Source organism: Chlamydotis macqueenii, chromosome 17 (genome assembly GCF_036417535.1).
Source record: "Chlamydotis macqueenii isolate bChlMac1 chromosome 17, bChlMac1.mat, whole genome shotgun sequence".
Classification (NCBI taxonomy): domain Eukaryota; kingdom Metazoa; phylum Chordata; class Aves; order Otidiformes; family Otididae; genus Chlamydotis; species Chlamydotis macqueenii.
Window position 1 is genome coordinate 4,629,212 of NC_141572.1, and position 15,319 is coordinate 4,644,530.

Genomic DNA, 15,319 nt, shown 5'->3' on the forward strand with positions numbered 1-15,319 from the left:
GATTTAGACCAGCTGAGGATCTCTCAGAAAATGTTTAGGCATTCTTAGGAAAAATGGGGGGGGCTCTTGAGAAAACCTGCTGCACTTCTTATAGAGAAGTTATATGTACAGTTTGATGAAAAGGAGGAGGGAGAATTTTTGCTAAAATACTCCCCCCATCATCATCTCCTATTTTTCATCATGCCTTATCTTGATCACGCTTCTGTAAAAGCTTCCTCAAAATCATAAGCCCTCATACTCAAGGGTAGGTTGTGTTAATTTGTCTTCCTTAATAGTTAATTTATCACATGGAAAGCACTTTACTGTCAGAATCCAAATTAAAATCCTGTTTACTCTTTTCATTATTCAAAATCCAATATGCTAGTGAGCTTGAAGCTTATTTTTTAGCATATTTTGAAACATTTGGTGAGCTGAAAAAAAAAATAGGTTGAGACCTTCACCTTTTTGGGTAGAAGAGTGGTAGTTGCATCATTTGAAATCTTTAGCATTGATCTCCTGCATGATTTCAAAGAGGTTTCTGTTCTCTGGTTTGCTGGGCTTTTTTCATGTTAGCCACCGTGTCTGTTGAGCAACTTTATTCCTGCCTTGCATTGTGCTGGTCACTGAACCTATTTTGTCTGCTTTGTCCTACCCCGTCCTTTGGCATTGACTTTCTTCCTTGAGTGCGTGTGGGATAGAGATATTCTGATGTACGACAGTAATAACTGCTTTCATAGAAACTGCATCCCCAAATGCGTGACAGGGTTAAATAAGACAGCTACCAAAGGTTATTTAAAAATAACAGATGCAGAGAGAAATCGAGGTATACCAGAGGGAGGGAAAGGCAAATTTCGTCGTGCAGCATGAAGGTGAGAGAGTGCTGAGGCCGCCGGATGCAGAAGGGGCATTTCCAGCTTTGGCCCTGCAGTGGGGAGGCGTTTTGCGGGGAAACGAGGCCAAAGCAGGCAGAGCACAGCAGATCCATGTCTTGTTTTGAAAACAAATTTGGGCCAATTATGCATTGGACTTGCAATGAAGGGGCAGTCACTGGGGTAGTTTTTAGCATGTTTGAAATGTGGAGGTCAAACCTTAAGTAAAACTCCCGTTGACTTTGGAAGTTGCTTCCTCTGTCTCTAAGTATGGAGCTGTCCTTATTCCCAAGGGCAAACATGCTTTTTATTATCCCACCATGAATTCCCATCTTGTTTCACTGGTAACACCTATGGCCACTGGATTTATACCAGGACCATGTTGATTTTTTTTTTTTTTTTTTACCCAGCGGTACCATTAGTCAAACTCCTCTTCCTGAGTCTTCGTTTTGTTGGATGCATTGCAATTGCCCTCTGTTCCACATTGCTGTCTGCCTGCCGTCTACTTACACCTCTCCACAGGGCCTTGCAGGCTGCTTGTTTATCTTTGTGATAAAGCAGCACATTATTTGTGCTTCTACAGTTGTGACCTTTTGAGAGGGCTTGGTTTATTGCAGGATCTTTGTGTATTTTGATGTGTATTTTACATACTTTGAAAGAAAGCTTTACTTACAGTGACATTAATATGGAATCACAGAAACAAACACAGCTGGCCTAGCATTGCTATTTTAAGGAGAATTTGATGGGGAAGTAGTTTGAACTTAAATTTGTGACAAGTCTTTTAAAATACAAAAGAACAAAGAAGTAAAGTTCTTGGAAAAACACTTTAGAAAATAAACACTTGCGTAGCTTGTGAAGATTCAGGGCGTGATCCCTTGAGCTGTTGTAAATCTGAGTTCCGTGAGAGGTGAGGCCGTACATGGTGATTATTTGCGAGGTGGGGCACTCTCCTTTCACACAAACTGCAAGCCCACAGCAGCAGAAAGCGTATCTGCCTGCAGGCTGGTCTTGCACGGCCGTTGCAGGACACAGTCTGTTATTAGTGGGTTTATGGTGAAGATATCAAAATGGCAGCTTGGCATTTTGATTCCTCGGCAGCTCTAGGCGTAATTTCTGGTTCTGCCATGTGTTTTGTGGGTGACAATGCATCACTGCATTTTCCTGATATATCTGTATTATCCATAGAGAATTTTGGCCAGGAAGCTTAGGAAGACACAAAAGAGAGGGTTGGTGCCTTTCTTGGGAGGAGGTGTGGTCCCACCTCAGCCCTCCATCTGCTATAACAGTGTTTCCCAAACGGTTTTGCTTTCGTACACTCACACCAATGAACTCCTGACTGTGCCTCCCTCCCAAAAGCCACAGGATGCACTTGGATGTGGCAACTATGAATCACATATGGTCTTCTCCTTATATCTCCAAACATGCTCCACTTGCTTCCTCCCCCTGTACAGGGATGCTTCTATTCCTTCCTGTACAGAAACCCTGCCCGTCTCCCCCACACCCCAGAAGTCCCCAGATGTTGTGTCTGAATTCAGTGATTATTTTAATTTATAACGCTTGGCTTAATGTATCTTAAAACACATCTATTTGAACTAGAAACTCCCCAGGGACCTCGTTCAGAACTAATTGCTTGCTGTTTGTGCAATTCTTCAGATATGTAAAATGCTCTGCGAGGGCTCAGAATTACTCAGCTCTGCTCTGGTTTGGTCTTAAAGATGGGTAGGGGTGTCTAGCTGAAGTGTAAGCCTGGGAATCGGGATGTATTGACCCTCATTCTGGCTCTGCAGAGACAGTATAATTTTAGGCAAGTTAACTAAACTGGCCCACAGCTTGGATTTCCTGTAGGGGAAGGATAATGATTTTATTTTAAATTGGGCTAAAAATGCATCTTGAAGGGCTGAATAGAGAAATGGTTGGAAATTACGAATGAAATTTATTATCGTAACTTATTATTAGTACATCATTGAGAGGAGATTTAGCTCAGATCATGTTTTCCCCCATAATGGGATGGGGGGGGGAGTAGGCAAGAGCATTTCTAAAATAGCTCTGAAAAAGTCTTTTTTTCTCATCATTTTGAGCATTTTCCATCTGCTGCGAGCACATTCCTGTTTTATTTCCTAAATATCTTTTCCTTCTGTTTCTATTTTAAAGTTCCTTTTGCCAAGATTTTACTTCCCAAGTACTGCAGCCGGGAGCGTTGCTGGGGGTGCATTGCAGGCAGGCATTTACCTTTCAGATTTTGCAGTTAATGGACTGGGAGGCAGTGGAAGTCCCTGCACCGCTTCCGCTAAGTGCTCAGCTGTTTCAATCCCTCTTGCAGCCCTTAAGTTACTTTCCAGCCCCGGTTATTACTTGTACCTTCTCCTTTCCTTCTCTTGTAATAACTGAGGGAAGAGTTTTAGAGCGGCTGGCTTCATGGGGTCGCATACATTTAAGACTGGGATTGCATTTTAAAATGGTTTTCTGTCATTCCAAGTTGGCAGACTGGGGATGTTCCTTCTTGCCCACTCCAGTCAGTCTATCACGCTCCATCTTTATATTCCACAGTCAGGGAAAAAAACCACTGCCAGGGATACCAAATGTATTTCTGCAGTCTAAATTGAAGGCAGCTTCTTTTATTTTACATTTATAGCTGGAGAAGAGGGCTAAACTCACTTGTGAAGCAGTTGTTTCATTGATCCCTGTTCTGGAGAGCTTTGACACACCACCACACCCACCCCCAGCTATCTCCTCTTAACATGAGTGTCACGAAAGGCAGTGCTTGAGGATGTCACGTTCCTGCCGGACCTCCTCCGCCCCTGAAGAAGAGGGTGTCATCAGTAAATAGCGCTCACCTCATTTGTGCTACAGGCTGTGGGCACAGGCTGTATCGTGGGGGCCCTGTTGCAGGCTAACCTCTGGTGAGCTCATTCAGTATTCCTCTGCCTCATTTACATCTCTGCTAATTATGTTATCAAAATGCCACGTAAGCTGTAATGCTTTAAAGGTGGGAAAAAGTGCTTGTTACCAGGACAGTTTTCTGTCTGAAAATTCTGCTTTTCAGAAAGCAAGTATTTCATGGAAATGAAATGTCAGTTTTTGTCAGTGCCAGATTCCCAATTGGCTGTCGTGTTTTGTTCCTTTTTTTTTTTTTTTTTTTTTTTTCATTTCACAATTATCTTTATAAAAAAGGAATTAAGCCATCTTAGTGGTAACAATTACTTCTTGGGCCATGCTTCTGTGAAATACTTCAGTAGGTCATTTCCACGTTTTCAAGCCCAGAGAGGGCATGACTTCTGCCAGCTGGTAAATGTAAAGGACATCAGGTTTTTCTCAAGCAGTTCTATTTATCCTTACAGCTCCCTCTGAATTGGAAGAGCAGCTCTTCCCAGTATTTTATATGTAGGGAAGGGAGATATATGAAAACAAAATGATCCACCTGAATTTATCGTTGAAGCCTGGCACAGAGTGGGGCAATAACCCCAGCGCCTGGGCTCACACACCAGCCGTTCCCCATCCTTTCTCCCATTCATGCTAGCTCTGGTAGGAATTTCTTATCTTTTGCAAAGCCTCAGTCCCCAATACTTACAATAATTTTTGTGCCTGTGGAGTTTGGGGGCAGATTTAAAGATATGAATCACTTATCTGAAGAATAGTAGACTCAACCCTCCCATATGTAGGCTGCTTTAATTTGAATTTCTTGACTTTTCTTAAGTGAGAAGCTGAATTCAGTTTCTTCCTTCTTTCAACCTTCCTGGCTCTACTGATATCCAAAAATGCAAAATGACATCTTGTCTCAGCCCACCAGAGCAGATGCATTGCAGGGGATTAGACTGGAAATTTTCCTAAAATGCAGCATTCTGAGACGATTTTGGAAAAATGTAGCTGGGGAGCAGAGTATGTGATGTTCACTTGAGGCTAACCCAGCATGACAGTAGATATGCAGCAAGTGAAAGCTGTAGGCATAGTCAACAAGACAGCATTGCCAAAACCCAAAAGGCCTCCTGTTAAGGGACAGTGCCCTGCAGGAGAAGCCAAGTGGTGAGCCAGTAGGACAGGCATCGGGACAGTCTCATCTGCTGTCCATCTCTTAGCTGTATTCAGACACAGGACAAGAAACATAAAAGCTCCCTGGCTGAGAGAGGTTGACAAAGCTGAGGGGTTGGTCCAAGAGGGAAGCCACTGTTTTGGGGTGCAGCGTGTCTGGAGAGTTTGGACCAGCCAGGCATGTAGATCGATGTGGATATTTGAGGTTCCTGCATCCTTACCCCTATGCTGTGTGAGGACCACTGATGGAGGTAAAGAGGAGCAGCAGCTTCAGCTTCTATGAAGAAAGGAGCTGCACAGGAGTCCTGCATGGTTAAAGCCTGCTCAGGCATGGCGGGGAATTGTGCCATGTTGCTTTTCATCCTCGCTGGGGTAAACCGACGTGCTAGATTTGGATCAGAGTAGAAGAAAGTAAATGCTGCAGAGCGAAGATATCTGTAGAGCAAAAGCTGTGTAGGAGGACATAGCAAGCTTCTGACAGATGGAAAAAGGGTGATGGATCCTGAAATCATGGGTGAAATCCAGCTGTCCTGCCCTGCCCTCCGCACCCGGCATCTCCTGCCCTTTAATTGACCTTTAATTAACCAGGGCTTTGATTTGAGTGGAAAGTAGGGTTAGAGGTTTCCAGACATGTTGTAAAGGAAAAACGTGGGAAATTGAGGGGGTGGTGGGGAGGCAAATTTGTGAAAAAATACAATTCTGGTTCAGAAAGAGAAAATTTAATAAGTAGAGTGGTGTGGGGTGGTTTTTTTTTGGGTTTTTTTTTTTTTTCCTTTTTTGGTCAGTCAGGCCCTAATGATTTTTTCAAGAGTCGTTAACTAAGTCTAATGAAAAAAAAATATTGAATCCATTGCTGAAGGCCTCAATCCCATGTAAATTACAAGTCAGCCTGAAATGAAGACATGTAGGTGTCTTGCAGGAATGATTTGGTCGAGTGTAATTACTACAGAATAAATGAATGTTCCTCTGAAAAAAGAAGAGATGATAGGAAAGGGACACGTAAGCTTTGAGGCGTGTCCTTTGGAGATATGAATGTCTGTGGAGAAAGACGAAGGAGAGAATTAGGAAAATATCAAGTAAAATTCTCTCCTTACAGAAAAATTTTTCATCATGTTGGTTATGCCAGGCGTGAATTTGACCCATCAAGTCAGTAAAGCCTTACAGGCAAAAGTAAGGATATAATAAAAGCAGAATGAATGAATTCCTTCTCAGAGGAAAAGACCACCCATTGAATCTTGAAGTCACTTTGATCCAAATTCATGAACTCAGCTAGAACTTAAAGGAAATTCTTAATAGTATAACATGGGCACCAACTGGCCACGAGGCATTGGGACACATCCACCACAATTCACTGTTAAGTAACGCTTCAAGTCTCAGCAGTGCTGTTTCATTCTGCCATACTACTAAGAGGTCCCTCTTGGCTTTGCTTTTAATTAATTAAGTCACAGTAGTGGCGAATGTGGCGCTACAGCAGTTGCTTTCTGCCTAATTGTTCTCCAGGCATATCTGCAGCACTCCTGTTGAAATCCCAGGCTTGTTTCAGGAGTCAAGCTGCACAAATGAAGTCTCTGCTATTAAAAGCAGTTTGTTTCCTATTCCTTGGCAATCTGTTCCTAACACTGAGTCCCACTGGAGCATGGACTTTTTTTTAGCAAATTTTTTTAAAGCCAAAAAATGATGACATTTACCAACTACCAAAGTGCTTTCACACTCTATCCGTGCTTGGGAAATAAAGGTTTTCCATGTGAGCATTATATTATTTTAGCAGCAAGAGTTTGACATGCCCAGTATGATAGATCCCAGTACAATGGCATAATTATTTTCATCTCTCAGTCTCAGATCTAGGATAACTTATTCCTTCTCCTTCCTGCTGTCGTGGTTTTGTTATCTTTGAGCAGTGAAACATTTTTTTTTCCATGCAGACCACCCTAATATTAAAAGGCACCTTGGTCCCAAAGGTTTGCAAGCAGGAGGATGTGTTTTATATCACAGTGCTCTGATTCTCCATCTTAAACTGCAGGAAAGGCACAACAAATTAAATCAACTTATGCTTAGTCACATCTGTTTCATTTGTATCAAACTGGTGCCGCTGAAGCAGAAAGCATTCTTATTCTCTCCACATTGTTCAAGGTGAAAATTAACTGGCTTTGCACATAATGAAACTCATACTTCATCTCTTTAAAGTGATTGGACCTGTTTTGTATTTTGAAAGCAGAGTGACTTACAGGTGCGATCTATCAGTCTGTTGCTAATGGAAGAGGGAATATTTCCTTTCATCTTTCTTGTTTACCTCTCTGGATTTATTTGTAGGAGATCTGTAACTAAAGTAATCCCTGCTGTTCCCCAACAGAATTAGGACAGCCCCAGGTGTGAAGATCATGGACATCAGAGTCAGCGATGCAGACCAGTGGGGGGTTCAGGAGGAGACGGACAGCGCGAGGAGCTCTGCCACGATCACGTGTGTGCACAACGACCCCACCGCAGAGAACAGGTGAGCTGCCAAGCGCTTTTGTGCATTAACCCTTGCTAAAATGCTGTGAGAGACATACAACAGCTTCTTTGATGAGCCATATATTGCTCTTTTAATACCAGTATTTTTTTCCTCCTCATCCTCGTTGGAAAAGCTATAGGAGATCTGATGAGAGGTTTTTTTTTCCCTTTTGTTTCACTTCTGATTGTTGGAAGTAGATGATCTAATTAAACTGGAGGCAGCCAAGTAGTCCTGGCTCACATTTGCTTCTCATGTACCTTCAGGGCAGCAGAATTCCTGTTGTCAAAGAGCCAACAGAAAGAAATGGATTAAAGTATTGAATATGAAGAATAATTGAGAGCAATATAGGACAATGCTGTCTTCTTTATTTGAAAAGCTATGAAAGTAATAGCTATTAAGTTTTATTCATTATTGCTGCAAAACACCTATGAGTGTCTGTGAACTGTCTCAGGAACGCTGGGGACATTTGTTGTGGTGATGCTCCCACAAGCTGTATCAAAGGTAATGAGACATTTACATCATTAATCGGAATTATGTATTTTACAATAAAAGCAATTTCTCTCCATTATCATGCAGTTACTCTACACTTAAAGTACACTTGCTTAAATTTAGCTGAAATTGTATCATAATTAGGAAATCACAAAACTTTATGTAAAAAAATTTTGTTTGAGGAGTGGTTTTCATCCTTCTTTTTCTGGAAGGTGCTGAAAGGGAGAAAAATGGGTTTTAGTAATTGTTTAGACCCAGGAGAATTGTTGTGAGAGATATGGAGTGCAAAGAGAGTTTCTACTCTGTTTAGTTTCTGAAGCTGTACTTGAGGAACAAATGAATGACATCTAGCTCGGGTACCTGCATACAAGTGTTGAGGTGAAAGCTATTTGTCCATAGGCTTGCTTTTCACCAACAGGAATAAATAGGCATTGCTAAGGTGAGAGTCCTCTTGGATGTGTAAAACAGGCCTGATGCAAAAAGCAGCTGTTCCTCTCCAGTAAAGATGCAGAGTGGAGGCGACCGAGTGGGACGCAGACATCTGCATTGTAAACGGGTGAAGTGAGGGGAGGTGATTCCCTGCTCAGCATCTCTGGTGAAGTCAAATGCTACAGAGCTTCCTGGCATAAAATGCCAGGCAAACCTTTCAGTTCATTAGCTGTTTAATGCAATTCCTCCTCATTAAAAAAAAAAAAAAACCCCACACAAAACAAAAACCAAACAAATGGAGTGGGGAAGTCCCCTCCTCTTTCGTAAGCACGTTTGTCAAAGTTGCAGTTCTGAGGTTGTGATGTAGGAAATTCAAGCCACCATCCATCATAATTTTGCTGGGGTGTTATGGGCTACTGTGCTGATAAAGCCGAGCCCTGCCATCTGGATTTGGTGCTGTAGGCTTTGTCTCCATATCCTTTGTCTTTCAGCAAGATTTCCCAGTTCCTCTGCAAGCTGTTAAAGAAGGCAGTGAGTCCCCTTGGCGGGGGGAGAGCTCAGAGGGGGAACCATTGCGCTTGTTCTGGAGCTGCATGACGACACGCGATGGCTCCAGCAGTGAAATCTCAGTCCGAATTAGCTCAGGCGCTGAGCAGGGTGGTTGTGCCGTATCCGCCCTCTGCTGAACGTTGCAGTCAGGTTTTTTGCTAAAACCACTGTGACCTCTGTTCTGCTCTGAGCAAGGTGGAAAGTCATCAATTTGAAAGTGAAATGCTGAGGTTAAAGGAAAACTTAAGGTCATTTGGTGTTACAGAGGAATCTCTCTATTGAAATGAAACAACTGTTTTTAAAGTTAGACAAAAATAGGATGAACATTGAAACCTATTGCCTTGTATGTGGTTTCACTAATCCATGAAATTATACCTGTCGCAGTAACTTAGTTTTTATTAAAACTGATTTTTGCTTTGTGTTGAACTGTTAAATTGCACAAAAGCAACGAATCTCAAGTTAATTAATACTTTGACCCTTTCATTTGTGAGATTAGTTTAATATTTTTGGATTAATTAAAGTATGCAAATAGAAACTGCTGAAAGATCGTTTCCAGATTTTCAAACACTGTAGTGCTTAGAGTAAATATTTAACTTTGATCTTTACTTTAATTTACCTTTTTGGTCATAATGATGGCCCTCGTGTTTCTTTTGAAGAATGTTAAGTGTTTACATGGGGGTTCTTCTGCTTCGTTTAGATGAGCAGAGACATGAACTTGCTTCTGTTAAGGTCAATGTGGCAACACTGTCACTAGACCTGATTCATCTGCTCCTCCTTTTAGTAATTCAAGGAGCTTCATTAAAGGCAGTTTATGCGTGAGTGAGTGTGCAGGATCAATCTCTTTCATTGCAGAGCAGAAGCTATTAGTAAACAGAATCGTGTCTACCTCGGGGGAGACAGTTTTTTCTCTCTTGGAAAAAATTCCAGTTCTGCTGGCTTGCCTGGCATTACGCTGGTAGTGGAGAGGTGGGTAAGCCCAGACTGAGCTTCTGAGCCCTGATGGTTTTCTCTGAGGAAGAGAAGAACTGGTTTGCTATGGTTTTGTGACTTCCCTTGGGCTTTGCAAGGGGGCTGAAAGCCCTGGCAGCCCTGTGATCTGGCTGGGCTGGCGCAGCTCTGGGAGGTTCAGTGAAAGTGAGGAACTCCAGTGAATCACAGCTGCGTTCACCACGATCTCTGAGTATCCTCCTCGCCCATAGCTCAGAGAGAGGTCTGTTCTCCACTGCTTCGCACTTCGGTTGCCCTTTCTTCCGCAGTGTGCAACTCTGATAAGAGCCACCGCCAGACACTGCCTTGAAGGACAACAGTGGCTTTGGACTGTGACATGTTCGTAATCCACTCTGCATTCCTTTTAGCCAGCGTTATCAGCTGGAGCCTTTTCACATTTGCTTACTTTTCTAATCTTTCTCCTTCTCCCCTCTGCAGTGTTATCAGTATCGTGAGTTTTTCATCTCCGTTTCTCACATTTCCCTACGCAAATTGAGTGTTCATTAAAATGCTTTAAATTAAGACCTTTCCTCCTTTCATGCAGAGTGCATCATGCCTTGTCTGTGCATTACTTAAAAAAAAAAAATTTCTTATCACAGTGTTTCAGGCAGTTTACATTATATTCTATTAAAAATCCATTTTGTCCAAGGTTGTCATAACTCATAGATTAAAGCTTTCCAGAGTGTGTTTTGTTAGGAATACATTCATAAATTCACCTCTTTAGTAGTCCCATAAGCTTGTATTTAAAACCTCTTTTTGATAATGTAGTTGAACAAAGAGCATAAAAAGAAGAGATTTATTTTAAATATGCACACACAAGTATATGTGCACACATCTATTCTGATCTGTGTGGAGCCTTGCTTTGCCCTTATTGCTGCCATCTCAAAGGACTTTTTTGGTACCTCATTGAGCGAGGAGATTGATTGTTGCCATCTGCATTTATTCTCCCTTGTGTTCTCTCCTTGGGGCAGAACTCTGTGAATCTCATTTTGGTAGGGTTAGTTGAAGCAGCAGTGTGTTTTGTTTCAAAAAGACACAGTTTCTCCTTCAAGCATAAATACTCTTGCATTATGCCTGCAGCTGGGACCTCAGCACTTCCATTCCATAGGAAAGGATCTTTATGGATTTCTGAATTGAGTGCATCTTGCAAGGAGCAGAAGTCAGGGCTGGTGTTCTTAGATAAAAATTGAGTGCTTCCAGCCACCCATGCAGAATAGCTGTGTTTGTGAAGGACTGGGATCTTACCCTGTGGTGTAGGGTGATATGTTGAATTATTGCCAAAAAATGCTTTTGAAATGCAAGGCTAAAATTTAGGTGTCTACCAGAAACAAATCCTTCATCGTTTCCAGAAAACCGATCCTATTTTTTGTAAAGCCTATGCAGGCTTTTTCCACTGTATTTGCCAAAAGATGGATTGAGCCTTGCAATTCTTTTGTCCTTTGCTCCTTGGAGTTCTCGGGAAGCATCTCAGGACCATACCACAAATTAGGCTGCGGTAGGTCTAGGGCAAGAGGGCTTTAAAAGATGCCCTGAGAGCACAGTCCGCCTTTGGCAAGCTACGGTACCTCATAACTCAGCGCTGATATCCAGAGGAATGGGATTTTAGGAACTTTGCCAGAGTGGTTTAGCATTTATATGTTTTATAAATAACCTATAAAAGGATTAGGTTATTTCAAATCATAGATGAGCAGGAGCTGAGTTTCCATCATCTTTTGGAAGACTCCACAATATGACATAGTTCATGGTGCTCGAGGTCTCCTTGGTGGAAAGCTGAAGAAGAAAAACTTAATGTGACCTGGCCTTTGGATCAGGAGAGATGAGGTGGCACAAACACAAAAACTTAGACCACAGAATTGCAGCTTAGCATTGAAAGGGAGTATATGAAGAGATCATTTTCCTTACTCAGGAAAACTGTCATTAAATTGGATTGGATTATTACTAGGTGAGGAGAGTCTGATTCTCTGACAAACTAGTACTTTAATCAGATGGGTTGTATTTATGCTAACTGGCAAAGTTAATATTTATGCTAACTAGCAAAGCTAATGAAATTTATTTTACCTGCAGTGCTGAGTAGAGTGTTATTGAGACCAAACTGGCTCTTCTCGCTTAGAGATTATTTTATCTTCATGTCTGTAATACAGCTTCCATATCTCAGGATATCCATCACTGCAGAAATTAAACTTACATGAGAGAGACAATGCAGAAGTAGGGAGGGTGAAATCTTCAGAGGGATTTTTTTCAAGTGTCTTCAGAATTATTTATTCCATTACCTGTAAGTTTGTATTTTTTTAATTGATGCAGACCTGCTCAGCTATCTGGCATTTGACATAATCTATTTTTGAACTTAAATAAAAAATTAAGATTCTATAATGATTCTATAATGATAATTCAATTTCTTTATTGTTTTAAGGAGTGTTCACAGAATTCAAGTAATTTAAATGACTTAATAAAATTATAATTGTATTGTGTGTATATATATCAGGAAAAGCAGTCATTTAATATATTTATAAGTATGCAAATAGATCCTCCTGTTTTAAAATAATTCACTTTTTCTTTTTCCTGTGCTTGGGAATACCCTTTGAACCAGAAATATCACTCAAAAGGAGGATGTGAAGTTGGCTGCCAGTTAAGATATGTGCATATATTTGCTTAAAGTAAATATGTGTTATTGGAGCTGATGATCAACGGAGCAAAGATACTGTTTCATTTGGTTTCTTTTTTAAAGCCATGGATATGTCTTGAAAATAAGAGCTGAGGTTCTCTCCTCTCCCTCCTCACTTTGACAGACAGCTCTGAGACTCCTACTCTTCATTGTGGGAAATACCATCTTCCCCACTACGTGTTCCAGTCCCAGTTTACAGAGGGCGATGAGCAAATGCTCTGCCTGGAAACCCCTGGGTGCTATGAGACTTCCTGGCTGTACTCAGCAGTGGCTCTGCCAGATTTGGGCTCTCTCTTACAGCTTTTTGGAGGTGTTTCCACACTGAATTCACCACTGCTCTGCTCCGGAATTACATACTTGGGTCCTGTGTTGCCTCCAAGCTTGTGTGCTGTGGGGAAATGTGAAACACTTACTGATGTGTTTATTGCCAAAGGAACTTGCTTGGCCCCAGGACACTGAGCATGTAAAGTGCCATCAGCAACAGCAGTTGGCTGACAGAAGATCAATCGCATGTGTTGCTTTGCACAAAAGGACAGTGACTGGTACAGCCAGCCGGCCTTGTGCTCTCTTATTTCAGACCCATGAAAAGGCAGTGGGCTGGATGCCATGAAGTTCACACGGTACTAAAGTGAATGAGTAAGAGGAGCAGAGAGAGCAAAGAAACACAAGGAGATGTGTAAAGCAGGCATGAGGAAAACTGGGGAGATGGGGAAGGGAAAGCTGATGGCTGTCACCCCCTGCCAGACTGGTCTGATGTAGGTGAAGTGGTCGGACTTCCTTAGGGCCTCTTTCCACTGTGATAGCTGTACTTCTATGGAGCCATGCTTCAGCTATTTGAAAAGGAAGGTTTTGAATTAAAAATAGAGGAGCTTTAGGTGTGGGAAGAAGTTATAGACTATGTGGTGCAGTGTACTGGCTTGGGTGTTTCCCTCCTATTCTTATGCACTTGGTGCTTTCCTTAGGTCAGAGATGTCATGGGCAAAGAAATATGCCCCGAATGTAGAGTCTGCATGGCCTATAGATCCTGGAGGAGTTCATTCTCTGGCCTTTGGCCAGAACCCAAGACAGCACTGTCTCTGGAGCTGTTGATGAAGAGGATTTTATCTTTAATGCACCAGTTTTAAGGTTGTGACCTCTATTATGAGTGATGGAGTCTGTTCTGCTTTGTGTAAAGAGTGTCCAGTGAGAAGCATCCACACACATTTTCAAACATGAATGACTCCATAGAGTCACAAAGAAAACCTGAGTTGTAAGAATTTTAACTAACCTTTATTCTTTACATGTATGCTTTTTTCCTATAAAAGAACCTAAGCCTGCTTGGAAATGTTTCTGTAAGATATAAGCACTGACACCTCACAGTAGCTTAGAGAGGACATAAAAATAATAGACAAATTAACAGCAGTAGGAGGGACAACTTACTGTACAAAGCTGTGGTTCTAGGATCAAATAGGAAAGTATAATTTCTGAGGGATTTTTTTTTTCTTCGTTATTTTTTTTTTTTCCTCATTCAAGGCCAAGAACAATGGAATTGTCTATCCATCTCCCGTTGGGAGCCTAATAGCCTGGTAACAACATGAATTCTTTCCTGGCCAGCCAGCTTTATCAGATGACTGTTTCTTCCTCTTTCTTAGTTAGGCTCACTGGTGCTCTGATAAAGCAGAGATGGGTCAGAGGGATCACTGACTGGTAGTCCAGATAATTGCTTCCTGGCCCCAGTTCACCAGTCCAAGAAGGTAATGACTTAATGACTCTTCTTATTCCATCCTTGCTGTTCTGGTATGGTACCTTTATTATGACCCAAGGATATCTTTTTGAGCAAATATACCTTTGGTAGTTGGAAAAACCTGTTTCGCAGTGCAGCAGGGAACCTCGACAAAATAAATATACTGTTGTCTTGAACATTTGGAAAATGAGGAACATCTTGTTGAAAGACCTCAATAATATTGACGTGTATTCAACAGAGTAAGATGATACAATACAAACAGAGGCATGAAAATGATTTAGAAAATCAACATTTGATAAAGATCTCTTAACTTGCCAAGCTAGTAGAAAGCTTTGTGTAAATCCAGAGAAATATGCAGAAAATTTCTTCTGACAGCATTTGTTTAATTGACATACAGTGAATGGGAAAAATATTTTTTTAAAATCTTCTAAAAGTTACATCTTGCTTAGAAGGCTTGGTTATGCCTCAAAAAATATTTCTACCTTCCCTGCTAGGTAGAATGGCCTCTGACTACAAACTGTCTTTGTACAGGGTGGGTGTGATGTTACGTGAGAAACTTCAGACTTGGGCTGTATATATCATATCTTGGTGAGCAAGGGCCTGAGACATTAAAAAACTCAGACTGAAGAAGAGAGAAAATTCCTTGAGTGTAGAAGGATGTGTGCTGAGAAATAGCAAGTCCCTTCTTACATTCCATCCTCTACTTTTTTTTAGTAGCAATGGGAAGAAAATGATGACAAATAGCAGATTTATCATGAGAAAAGGAACATACAAGTTTTGATCTTTGGCTCAAACAAGCGAATTTGGATTCCTTGGTCAACTTGCTCAATAGATCAGACAGTTGTTTGTCAGCTGAGTTTGTGACTGAAGACTTTCTTCCAGAAGTCTGGTTCCTACTTCTGGAAGTGGTTTGACAAATTGTTGGCTTATAAATTAAGCCCTTTCAATTTTGATCTCCTTTTTCTGTATTGGCAGTTTAGATGGTATAAGGAAAATGGAAGCTGTTTCTTAATACCTAACTTTGCTTTTGTATATAATGTGGAGTTAAAGACCCAAAAAAAAAAGATATCTGTGGAACTCCCAGATCCTTTGGTCTCTTCCTTGATGCAGCAACG

General features: G+C 41.4%; 1 protein-coding gene across 1 annotated transcript in view; it reads left to right on the plus strand.

Annotated features, from left to right (window-relative positions):
* Positions 1-15,319, plus strand: part of TMEM132B (transmembrane protein 132B) — a 246,649-nt gene that overhangs the window by 98,793 nt on the left and 132,537 nt on the right. The window contains exon 3 of the mRNA XM_086761697.1: positions 7,225-7,365. Within this exon, the coding sequence (XP_086617823.1) occupies positions 7,225-7,365 (141 nt within the window). The remainder of the gene's footprint in view (positions 1-7,224; positions 7,366-15,319) is intronic.